At 35.4% G+C, this 13,796-nt stretch overlaps 1 protein-coding gene across 1 annotated transcript; it reads left to right on the plus strand.

The window, feature by feature from the left end:
• Positions 1–1,139: 1,139 nt before the first annotated feature.
• LOC135144723 (transmembrane protein 50A-like) lies at positions 1,140–1,601 on the plus strand. Its single transcript, XM_064076779.1, has one exon. The coding sequence runs from the start codon at positions 1,140–1,142 to the stop codon at positions 1,599–1,601; it is 462 nt and encodes a 153-aa protein (XP_063932849.1).
• Positions 1,602–13,796: the final 12,195 nt, after the last annotated feature.

Genomic DNA, 13,796 nt, shown 5'->3' on the forward strand with positions numbered 1-13,796 from the left:
ACGGTCAGATCAATCTGGGCTATACTGAAGCCGTAAGTGCTCTACCAATGTTGTTCGCCGCTAATGTGCATGTGTTAATTCGCCATCTCTGCGTCACCTAGAACCTCTTCGAAATGCAAATCTGCAACCTCTGGGCTTCTTCGACCATCCATTTACAAAAAAGCCGTAGCATCCCCCCAAAATGTCCAACATTTTCAACAGATTAGTAGTTAAATTATTTACTTACTTGTTTGAGTTTATGTTGTAACCTTTGAATAAAATGTCGTAAAAGGAATTTTTAGAAATAATTTTCTCGTGATTAATCGGTTGCAAAAGATCAAGAGACACACTGACAAATTTATTAGCGGTGCCGAAGAAGATCGTCGACTGGCTGCGGTACCACCATGGACACTCGCGTAACCTCCTTTTCCACAATTGTCAAAATGAGATGCCAAACTCAAAGCGATCATGGATTAAACATTTTATTTTAAATTCAGTTAGTATCAAGTGGTACACGGTATTCGTATTGTGGGTTGCGTAAAAATAATTTTCAGAAGTAATTCTCTCGTGACTAACCCTGTATATATGTACCTATATACATATATACAGCGCAGGCAAATAATGGAATAATGCGCTTAAAATCAAACAAAAATATTTCGAAAAAATTCTAAAACTAAAATTCTAAAGCATTGAAAGAAGAAAACCAGATAAACAGAGTAGGTCCTACCTGTAATACTTAAATGAATGAGAAGACAAAAATTAAAGGACGCCTTAATACATACTAATTTAATGATTTTCAGTAGGGTATTTCGTAATCCTAGTACTTACTATACACATCATATATTTTAAATTCAACTTCTAAAGCGCACAAATCTTCAAATGTATATTTTATAACTGCTCCTAACTCACATTTAAAGGGGAAGTAATCGTCAATTTAAAACTGCACTATGACAAATGTTGTTTTTATTACACTTCATTATATTTAAAGTTCATAAGTCTTCACTATATATACCGATACCATCAGTATCGTTACTGTCTATAGTTTTTCTTCCTATTCAGGGCATTCAGAGCACATCGAATTTTTCCATCCCAAAACTTACGCGACTGACATGTAAATCAATAAAATGTCAAAAACTGATTAATTTCGCAACCTCCTTACAATGTACCAAGTGTTAACTCTCCCATGTATCGGCGACGTATCTCCATTAAAATTCAACGCAGCCCTCGCCTGCACGGCCAGTCTCTTTTTTTTCTCCGGATGGTGGATCATGATCGCTCTAATAGCTGAAAACTTGGTCGACGTCTGTGAATTTCTGCCCGGATTATTCGCTACTGCCGGTATGGTCATCGTCATGTTAATACCGATCAGTTTGATCCAGCAGCCTAATTTGTATGCGTCAAACACTTGTTGTGGAACTTTGATAATCAGAACCTGTCTTCTGGTCGGATTTATGGTATCGTTTGGATCTGTAATTGGTGCGTCTTATATTCTGTTTAACGATTATCTGCTGGATAAAGAACAGGTGAACAAGTGGCCAGGATTTGGGATTTTGTTACAGACGTTGTTTATATTCTTTGCCACCGTACTGTTGAAGTGTACAAAGTCATCGGACTATTTCTAATGAGGGCATTAAATTAACAATAAATGGAGTGGTTTTGAATAGTTATTGATAAATGATAATACAAGAAATACCATTTGAGTTTCTACTATTTTTAACTTATTAAAATTTTGCAAAAACTGGGCTCTAAAACATGTAAAGGAAGAAGAGGCTAAGTGCCACCAATAAAATCCCAAATTTATGTTGAAGGAAGTAGAAAACACTTTTAGTAACTTCGTAAAGATTGCATGAAGTTGGAAGTAACATTCGACATTCGAGGATATTCTATGATTATCTTTAGTGATAAAATCTGTATATAATATGTATTACATAAATTATAACAGTATTTAACAGGGGCGGCTCATGACTTGAAAAGTTGATGAGGCAAAGCACAATACGCTCCAAAATATAAATAAATCAAGATTACTTAAATATTTTCTACTTAGTCAAATAAACAAATTTGTAAACTCATTTAACTGTCCACCAAGAACCAACGTGAAGGTGTAAGGAACTCTTGTAAGGAAAGGATGGGAATGACAGGACAAAAGGAAAGGGAAACGTGGTCAGAAAAAACTAATATAACTTAAAAAAAAAAAACAAAATTAAAATAAACTTTAAAGAAAACATATCGAAAAAAATCAAATACAACATAAAATAAACCTATTTGATTTATAACAAAAAACAAAACGAAAAACATATGAAATATATATACTCTGGATTTATTTTAAACTTTTTTATAGATCAATAATTAACGATTTACTCAAACCAGGAACCGGCCGTTTTAATTCCTTAACTACATACAATTTATCATCATACGTGAAAGTAGAAAAAACAGAACTGCTATTGTCATTTAACATTAGTAGAGAAAAATTTCGATTTACTCGTAATCTTAAATAACGATTACCGAAATCAAATTATGACAAGCACAAAGCACTAACGCGACACACACAAACGTAGGCACTTTTAAGACAAAATTCTGTTACCGAAATTTTGAATCAATTTATACACACACAGATTTGTGGCAAAACAATTAACGGCCTAATTTTGAATACTTCTGCAAATGCAGACTGCATTTTAGTCGCACGTTCTCCGCGCGCAAATATTGTTGTCCATCTCTTTTGCAAGCACGGAAATGAGGCTAGCCTCATTTTTGTCCTTTTTCAACTCATACCGCTTATGAGTGTATTGCAGGTTGCTTGCCTATTAACGATATGATTTCTATGTCCCCTGTAGAGGCAAGCTCCGAGTTTGCCTCATTCGCGTCACAAAATACATGTTGTGTCGAGAGTTTCAGCGCGCTGTTTAATTAAGGGAGCAACGGGTACCTACTGAGATAAAAATAAGAATATAATTTTCCATATTTATTTTTAAAATTTTAGAAAAAAGACACAAATCATTGGCCGAAATGTGTCGTTAAAAAATAGTAAAAATCCTAATAAGGCGTAAAATTCATTGGTGAGGCACTGCCTCACCTGCCTCATAGGACAAGCCGCCCCTGGTATTTAAACATACTGTAAATGTGTCACAGTTGACCATTTGTTCTAGACGTTTCTTAAAGAACTAATTGGCAACACAGTTAGTATTTTTGCTTGAAAAAGAAACAGCTAGATCTAAATTGTAGCATGTCTGTTACGGGAAGTCGTCTTGACTTTTACGCATGGGATTTTCTATGCATTTTCAAAATGTAATATATCGTTGTTAACAAACTCATTGTTATGAAATTTTAAATATACTCGTAACTCATCCATAACTTTCTTTATATAATGCAAGAGCAATTTTTAAATTAGTTTATTATCATCTTTCTCATTTTTCAAAAACTATATTTCGATTATTTATGTAAAATTCGGAACCCCGTTTACACCACTGATTTTAACTTACAAAATCTTTATAAGTCACGTAGCAAATATCGTCGACTTTTTTTCATTAGAAATGAGATAGAGTAAAAGGAAGCATGTGTCGAAGAAGCTATTTTTGCTGTAGGTATCTTTCTTAATTTTTTTGCAGGTGACGTCATCAATTTTGCGTGTCAATGAATTAATACATTTTAGTTCATGAGTATTTATATCAATCCATAAATTAATCTATGAAATAAATTTGAAAAGTTTGATGGTAGAAACTTAATCTTTAGGATAACCCATTTGCATAAAAGTAAAATAGAAGTGTATTATTATAGCTAAAGAAATATTTTATGTTCAGTGTCTTGCTAAAATTTAGTTGGCAGGGTTATTGTAGGGATGCTTGATATGTTAAGTTGGCAGCGCGGGCACTAGGCGAGTGCGCGCTGGGGAATTGTGAGAAGAGAGGTTAGACAGTTAAGAGTGAGAATAAAAAGCAGCTACCCCTAAGTGTTATTATTCCGGGTTCTTGGGGCTCTCAGGCACGGCCACACATGGTGTCAGGTGTGAAAACAACCAACGGATAAGTTCGAAAAAGAAACAAACAAGAAAATCCACAAAATGACGGACAACGGCGACGATAAGCAGGAAATCGCTGACCTACGCCAACAACTGAACGTCCTACAACAAATGCTCCAGAATCTGCACTCAACTGCAAAACCAAGCGTAATTAATTCAGTGCCGGCTCCCGAAGCATTTAGTTTCGACAAAAACGAATGGACGGCATGGCTAACGCATTATGAACGCTACAGAATAACGACAAAGTTGGACACAGCAGACGAGAAAGTACAAATAAATAGTCTTTTGCTCCACATGGGCCAGAAAGTCACGAAGATTCTGGAAACGAAAAAGAAAGACGAGTATTCATTCGACACGTACGCAGAGGCGAAACAATTTTTTACTGGCTACTTTGTTGGAACTACAAATATAATTTATGCAAGAGCCAAGTTCAATCGGAGAAACCAAAAAGAAGGTGAGTCCGCACAAGAATATATTACTGCCATTGTTGCTCTAGGTAAAGACTGTAAATACGGACAGTTAGAGGACGAATTGGTTCGTGACCGACTTGTAGTGGGCATACGGGATCAAAAATTATCCGAGTCACTACAATTGACTGAAAAATTAACCCTAGAAATGACGGTAAATAAAATTATGCAAGCTGAGACGATCAAAACAGAAAACCAAGAGCTCAGAGAGGGGGTGCATATAGGCGCTGTCAAGAACAAAAAGCCACAAAAGCAGAAAAGTAGTCGAGAACAAGGGAATCGACCAGAAAAAAAGAAAAACAGAAACAAATGTATGCGCTGTGGTAAAGAACCAAGCCATCCCAGAACAGAATGTCCAGCCAACAACCAAAAATGCAGAAAATGTCGACTGATTGGTCACTATGGGTCTGAGTGCCGAACGAAACGAATTAATGAAAATGTACAAGCAGATCAAAGTAGCACTGACAACAGTGACTATGAGCTTTATCGAGTTATTAAGGTGAACAGAGTGCAGCGATCCAGCCGGTTTCGCATGACTCTCAACTGTGGTGAAATAAAATTAGTCTTTAAACTTGACACAGGGGCTGAGGAATCGGTCATAACCTCAAAAGACTATGAAGAGAAATTAAAAAAATCATTACAGATTGAAACCTACTCGAACAGTATTAGCAGGTTTGGGCCAAAACAGATGTCCTGTGCTGGGCAAAATAAAAATTCCCTTAGAAATAGGTGGGAGACAAGAAGTCATTAAAGCCTACGTCGCTGACACGAACGAAAACCTTCTGGGAGAACCAGCTTTGCTGAAACTACAGATCGTACAGCGGTTGGGAAACGAGATAAAAATGATCGATCAAGTGAGGCTAGAAAATAAGCGATCAACCAAAGAAGAAATTCTCGCAAAAAGCCTGAAGTATTCAAAGGTTTGGGGAAGTTACACAACTTTCAGCATAAGATCTGTGTTGAGGAGGGCGCAGTTTCATTCTCCATTGCGACACCCAGGAGAATACCCCTTCCGTTAATGAAGCAAGTGGAAAAAGAAATAAACAAAATGGTGACACAAGAAGTGATCGAACGTGTGGACAGTCCAACAGAGTGGTGTGCACCTATGGTGGTAGCACAAAAGAAAAACGGTAAAGTACGTGTGTGCGCAGACTTTACGCAATTAAATCAGTTCGTGAGACGAGAACGGTATCAGCTCCCATCAGTGGACGAAACGCTTGCCAAATTGAGGGAAGCCAAGTTATTTTCGAAATTAAATTTCTCTTCCGAGTTTTGGCAACTGGAAATTACACCGGAATCACGAAAATACACCGCGTTCATAACACCTTTCGGAAGATACATGTATCGAAGAATACCTTTCGGTATAACATCGGCTCCAGAAATATTTCAAAAAACACTGTATGGAATAATACAAGAACTTCAGTCTGACTGGATACACGTGCATGCTGACGATATTCTAGTCACGGGCAGAAACAGTCAAGAACACAATGAAAATTTGGACAAAGTGCTAACAGTAGTGAAGAAACACGGTTTAACGCTCAACAAAGACAAATGTGAATTCAACAAATCAGAAACCTCTTACTTGGGATATGTTGTTGGAGCGGAAGGTATCAAAATTGACCCAAAAAGCATAGCAGCTATTCGTGACTATCCAGCACCCAACAACCCAACAGAAGTCAAACGATTTCTTGGTATGGTAAATTATGTCGCGAAATTTATTAGCAATGTTGCCGAGAAAACCAAGTATCTACGAGAGACGATAAAAAACAGCACGTCATTTGTATGGACAGAAAAACACGAGGAAGAATTCCAGAATTTAAAGGAAACTATAGCATCAGCTCCCGTATTAGCAAAATATGACGTCGACAAACCAACACGAGTCGCAGCCGACGCCTCAGCATTTGGAATTGGAGCTGTGTTGGAACAACAGCAAAATGACGACAACTGGAAACCAGTGTACTTTTGTTCCAAAACCTTAAGTGACGCGGAGCAACGGTATGCTCAGATCGAAAAAGAAGCACTCGCAGCCACGTGGGCATGCGAACGGCTAGAGCAATTTCTCATAGGATCGCGTTTTTTAGTGCTAACGGACCACAAACCGCTGTTAGTGATATTAACGACGAAAGAAATTAATAAACTCTCCAACCGATTACAAAGACTAAGAATGCGGTTGTTAAAGTTTAATTATGATGTGCAATACGTCCCGGGAAAAACATTCCATGTACCCGACGCGTTATCTCGCGCACCTCTACACGAAGGCGACCGCGACGGCGATTCAGCGCTTAAGGACCAGGAAATATATATCAACGCAGTGTTGACAGAACTATCATCGAGTTCCTGCTCAGAAGAGGTGGTACGGAAACATCAGGAGGAAGATCAAGAAATGCAACTATTGAAGAAATTTGTAGTAGAAACATGGCCAGGAAAACCACCTACTGCCGTGACACCATACTTTAAATTTCGTAACGAATTAAAAATCCACAATAACCTAATCTGTTATGGAGATCGCTTAGTAATTCCCAGGGCCCTCCGCAAGCAATGTTTGCGAGTACTACACGATGGACACCTGGGCACGCCCAAATGTCTGGAAAAAGCGAAGACAACAGTTTGGTGGCCTGAAATACGCCGACATCTGAAGGATATGGTTGAAAATTGCGAGACTTGTATCAAGCACCGCCAGCCTGTAGTCGAGCCAATGATCCCTTCCACAGTACCATCCCGTCCGTGGAAAGTCCTAGGTGCGGACCTCGCCTACTACAATGGAAAGAATTACCTAGTGGTGCAGGACTATTACTCGAAATACCCTGAAATTCGCAAGCTGAAAAAACTGACTAGCTTAGAAACAATAGAATATCTCAAGGACATATTCTCGCACCATGGAATTCCGGAAGAATTAAGAAGCGATAATGGTAAACAGTTCGACAGCCTCGAGTTCAGAACTTTTGCCAAGGACTACGGATTTCGATGGGTGAGCAGCAGCCCGGAATTCCAGCAGAGTAATGGACAAGCAGAAAGTGCAGTCAAACTATTGAAAACCATCTTGAAGAAGAACGAGGATCCATTTCTGGGCATGCTGGCCTACAGAAATACTCCCTTATCCTGCGGAGCCTCCCCAGCCCAGCTGTTGTTTGGCAGGCAGTTACGGGACAGGGTGCCAGCAATAAGCAGAAGATTGGTACCAAAGCTGCCAAACCATCAAGCAATTAGGAGAGAAATGGAGGCAGAAAAACAACGACAAAAACATCACTACGATAGACGGCATCGCACGAAAGATAATGCGGAGCTGAAAGCTGGTGATCGAGTGTGGCTTATTCATCGAAAAGAAGAGGGAATGGTGCAGACGCCAGATGAAACACCAAGATCATACTGGGTAAAGACTCCTCATGGCCAGGTCAGAAGAAACCGACAACATTTGCAAAAACTACCAGAGCTGGGTGAAAATCCCCCAAGAAATTCTGAGCCAGAGATCATGTCTTCACCAACCAACAAACAACCAAAAACGCCAACACCTCCCGTCTCTGCGAGACCAAACCGCACGAAAAAACCACCAGGCAGATTTAAAGATTTTGTGATAGATTAAGCCACTTTCTAGTATTATATTATTTAGATACGTTGTTATTTTAATAGTTATATCTTAGTTTTGTAAATCTAGTTTAAAGTAAAGAATAATACAAAAGAGGGGGGATGTAGGGATGCTTGATATGTTAAGTTGGCAGCGCGGGCACTAGGCGAGTGCGCGCTGGGGAATTGTGAGAAGAGAGGTTAGACAGTTAAGAGTGAGAATAAAAAGCAGCTACCCCTAAGTGTTATTATTCCGGGTTCTTGGGGCTCTCAGGCACGGCCACACAGTTATGAAAGAGTGCTAGTAAATTTGCAAATTTGGAGAGAACTAACAGGGAAATTTTGCTTAACGTTTTACCATTTTTACACCATTTCAAACAATTTCAAAGTCCTACACATAATATACATAATCTTGGTAGTGTCACATTCTCACATTACCAAATAAATTAAAACATAACTACTCAATGTTAAATTAAATTAAATTCTGAATAAATAACAGACTGTTTTTATTTTCTCCCTCTACACGTATTCGACGTTTTCAACATAAATCTGTAAATATCACCTAACTCCATTTTTAACATACTTATTTTTACTCTGGTAAAAGTTACAAAGAAAATCCATTTTAAGCCTTAAAATAATTAGTGCTAGTTTTGCTAGTTTGAAATGTTTATTTATTTTGTCGAAAAGGCAAACGTTATCCTAAACACCTAACCCCGTCTACGTTAATTCTCTTAAAACTTTGGTGATAAATCGCAGTCGCAAGCTCCAGTTACGCATTAGCTAGCTACGTGTCATCTAGGATGCTAAGCTCAAATAAACTTAACAAAGATACAGGTCATACATATAATATTATATTAAGAAATATTTTTGCCAGTTGCAAGTAATAGCGACATTATTTTTGGTCCCCGATTATATATTATATGTTTTTAGACGTTTCATGACTTATACAAGATGAAAATATCGGATCTGCCGTTTTCGTCTGTTTATCGTCTGCTTATTAGAGATTTTATTAGAGACTTAATTTTTGAAAAAACTGAACCAATTACTGCAAAATTTTGTGTGTAATTTAAGACTTTCCTGTGGATGGTTAAGTACTAACCAGAATTTGTTTGTTCATTCCATTGACAATTATAAGTATAAGACACCACTTGAAACTGTCCACGAATAAACAAGCATTCTCTGATCTCAGTGAAACAGATAACCGAGAAATTGTCAATCTCCATAATTTACTACGAATGAATTGGGCATTTAAGAAAAGAATCCCAATCCATAAATACCTTACGCAACTAAAACAGATTCTGGAACTCTTTTTCTTACTTTTTACATCAATCCAAAAAATTATTGAAATCTTTTCGTAACTATGCTAAAAACATCAAATAAATTAGTTCTTGGTGGCATTAAAAGATGTCTAAGAAAAAACGTATGTATTTCATATTTAAAACATTCGTGTGAATTATTTACAAAACACGTTGTGCGTATTCTTATGCATTCTCATAGTCGTGTTCGAGAAACTAGCTTTCCAAACTTCTTATGAAAATGAGTATTTCTACTAATCCGAACATTTATGTATTACTTATGTCGACTCGAAATCATATAATGCTCAAATGGCACTATTAAAATCGCATTTTACAAAGAATTGAGCAATTTAATGCTACCTAGTGCGTTAGACGTGGTTTCGAAGAACAAACTATTATCATAATTAGATGAGTTATGTCAGCTTTCGAAAAATGTTAAGCAAGCCGCGGGCTATAATTATTTAGCAGTTAGTGTTGTTTAAAAAAAAACAAAAGTGAGGAGATTTCTTGTTTAGATTACAATAACCACTGGTAGCAATTTCATATGAAGATCAAGGAGATTATCAAAAGCCGGTAAGTGTAATTATTATAAGTACCAACACCCATTTATATGCTTCTTGATTTTCTACGATATCAGAGTAAGTAATTACACAAGTATTTCCTTATAGAGAAGTCGGACTTGTTCATTATTTAGATAAAAGATAACTTTATTACCACTGTTGCACGATTCGTGTAGGCGCCAAATTACCCTACCTTACACCTAATAATAGACGTCCAACCATAAAAATTACCCTCAAATCTCTTAATCTCACGTCTAACGGATTGGAATTTATTTGACTTTTACTTGGCTTTGATCCCTCAAGAAAGCAGCCCACACATACTAAACCCGTTTCTCTCTATATGGCAAAGAATGAGAATGCAAAAGCGAAAGGACAAAACTCGATGGCAAAAAATGATATACTCATTCTGAAAATCCGCTTAAACTATGAACGGATCGATTTAAAAACGGCATTATTGTTCTGTGTTCCGGTAAAAACTAGTTGAGGACCATATAAAGTGGACGCGGACTAATCTGGAAGGATCGACGTTTGACTTTGTTAGCTTTAAATGTTAAAAGTGCATCAAGATTGTTATCTTCTTTGGGACTCGGCACTTTTTATGAAAGTCATTGTCCCACTCGACAATCTAGGACTCGTTCGATGCTCATAAAAGCTTTATTATTGTCGGAACAAGATGTTGTGTGTTGCTTTTTATACGGTTTTCTTAATTTGTTTATTGGAATGGGTCGTCTGTTATCTTCAAAGAAAAAAACGACGAATGGTTGTGTGGGCATCAGCTCAGCCATAATTACAATGCGTATCTCGAAAACTATTTATTATTTAAGTTCATTACAGGGAATATTTTCTTCTGAATTCATTATTGTCTACATGTTTATATTCCCAGTAATGAACATTCTTCAGTTGGTGTTATTTCATGTACACAGTCTGTTTTATTGTACTGTTTAGTTCTGATTTCTACTAATCTCAAGGAATTCATAAAATCAATGTTTTTCATAATTTTTTTAATCACCGTCTAATAAATAAATCTATGCACACATATGACATCATCTGAACTATTTACTTTTGCAATGTATCAAACATGTGGAATATCTGTGAAGAGTTGCTCGATTGGTCATCTCTAAAGGACGAAATCAAAAGCAAATAAAATCATTTTTCATTTAGTAAAACTGAATCATTTTGATGCTATTACATATATAATTGGTTTCAAGATTTTTTTCATTATCAAACACACCAAACACGGTGATTAAATTAGGACTACATTCTCTACATTTTTGCCAAACAGGTTCGTGCCTTCAGCGCGGACTGTACCTACACAAAATTTATTATTCGCGGCAAACAAACACAATAATTTATAATTAACGTTATTATAAACATATTTATTCCGTTCTGCTATTAATGATTTTATGAATTTTAAAACCTATTAAAGCTGTTTTCAGAATGAATTATTTTATACGTGAATAAATTTGATAAAATCATTACTCACGTAGTCCATTAGTCGGATATATAATCATTATAAATTATATTAATTTGACCAACACTTTCCCATCAAATAAACATAAAAAGCTTATTTTAATGTACCTCATAATTTTGTCTACGGTTGGGCAGGTGTGATAGGTCTAGTCGGGTTAAGAGATGTAATATTTCAGTTGCGTGTTGATGATGTGTTCGCAAAAACTGAACATGCTTGCCCGTAACAAGGTGTGTTCCGTACACAAAAAAAGAAGTAATCTTTGCCGATCTCCTCTCGAAAAAATTACTTAGTTCTAATTTAGATGTGTGGCCCCAGGTCGGGAAAAAGTCCTGCGTTGTACGCTTCGCTGTCATTAAAGCCTTAATTTTTGTTGAGTAATAAATAAGTTTTATAGTCATAGCAATCATTACAATTATAGAAACGAATAAAAAATGAAAGTTACTAAATTTATTTTCGGATCTAATAAATTATGATGGGATATGTTATTCCACATTTATCTGCCGCATTTATCTAAATGTTTTCAAGATTTATTTTAGGTCATTATTTAGTTTTATTATGCTTGTGTTTGAACGTCGGTTTTTACAAACAAGAAATTAAAAGAAAGATCGACAATTCAAAAGTAGTCAATCCAAGAGTAAAAATAGATAATACTATAATGAGGAGCATCACTATTATCAGCTTTAGTAATAATAATAAAAATAATTTCGTTACTGCAGAACATTCAAGTAATAAAAATGTAATCATTAATGTAAAATGTCATTTCGCGTATTAAGTCCTAACTTATCGTTTATAAGGCCATTTGGACCACCAGCACAAAAAGTAATTTTTTAATTGTAGATCAAAGTAGATACTGCTACTTAAGTATTAATCACAAATTTGTTTCTTTTTGGAATCAAGTACATACCAGTAAGTAACAATAATTGATTATGAATTCTATAATATTTCAAGGTACGTTTTTCTTTTTATTAAATTTGTAATAAATAGTGTCATATATATTTTAACTTTCAGTTCATAATATCTGTATCTTTATTTGTATACAATAATGCTCCTGAAAAATTATTACAGAAAACTGAAACATTATTTTACAGAAAATACAAACACAGTAGACTAAAAACTGAATTAAGTCAAAATTTCAAAGAAATTGGAAGTATAACTTTTGGAAAAACTTGTAAATTTATTGAACTGAACTTTTTTAGGATAATACGTCGCCCTAAAACAGAAAAGGTAAAAGAGTTTGTCACGGTGTATATTTAACTATTTTGTTTCAGATAATAAGATCAATTTTTTAGAGATTAGCTTTTTTACTGCTAATCTTTAAATACAGAAAGATTTAAAGGTTGGCAAGTTGCAAGAACCACCATCTAAAAATTTTCCAACCCAGACGCCGAGATAGAAACCATAACAAACGGCAGACAAAACAAAACAAAAAATCTGCACTCTCATATACTACGAAATATAAAGAAAACACCAAACTAGTCCTTTATTCCAGCAACACTATTTCAGTACATATTTTAGCTTATCGCTTGAAAAATAAATATAAATTCTGATTTAAAAAGTTCTAAAATGTTATATTTTGACGACTGTCTAATTTTATGTTTTTGGCGTTTTGCTTCATGTGAAAAAATTGAGATTCTCATTTTTGTGTTCAAAGTTTTGAAGTGAATAATAATTACCGAAACTATTGCAGTCATTAGTGCGAAATGTGCAATATAAATGGTTATCAATGTCATCATCCCTGCTCAGAAATTGATGACGTCATTCCAGGACCGATATATTTCTTTAATAATTCTAAATTTTATATTTTGTCTTTATTTCATTTAATTTCACTGAAATTCTGAAACCCAGCAAAATTATGACTATTTTTATCCTACGTTATACTTATTTCAGTTAATTTACAGGCTGTTTCAACGATCTGGTGATGGAAAATTACACATTTATTGTAAAAATCTATTATCTCGCAACTTAAGAGAACTTACTTATTTGGGGCTACAAATGAAAATTTGTTGTCAACATGGCAACACCAACTCATTCCTTGTTGAGTTTGACAATTATGTTTAAATAACTGTCAAATAAAGGGTTAAATAGTTGCAATGCTAACATCATTATTTTAAAAATACATTGCACGGCCTACTGGAAGAGGTTTTTTTTTCAATCATATGGTGTTACTTATCCTTTAATCATGTCTTCTATCTTTTAGAATTGTTTACACAGTGTTGCCTTTTATCTAATTTGTTTGAAATTTCTAAGAAGGTACTATATTCAATTATCTAGAGTTAGTTATTTTCTAGATATCAAAATGACCTAGATAATAAAAAAACAAACAAAATATTAAAAAATCTGTAATTGAAATAAGTCTATTTGTCAATTCTGGAAAGTAAACTGGTTTAAGTATTCTAGAAGATGAGAAACTTTCTTGACACAAAAGCTGGATATTTACTGTATGGTTTTTGG

This window comes from Zophobas morio, unplaced genomic scaffold (assembly GCF_036711695.1).
Source record: "Zophobas morio isolate AGI-343-1 ecotype UQ-CSIRO unplaced genomic scaffold, CSIRO_AGI_Zmor_V1 ptg000108l, whole genome shotgun sequence".
NCBI classification, from domain to species: Eukaryota; Metazoa; Arthropoda; class Insecta; order Coleoptera; family Tenebrionidae; genus Zophobas; species Zophobas morio.

Excerpts from the sequence above, each read along its gene's own strand:
- LOC135144723 (XM_064076779.1), top strand. The coding sequence starts at position 1,140 with ATGTACCAAGTGTTAACTCTCCCATGTATCGGCGACGTATCTCCATTA.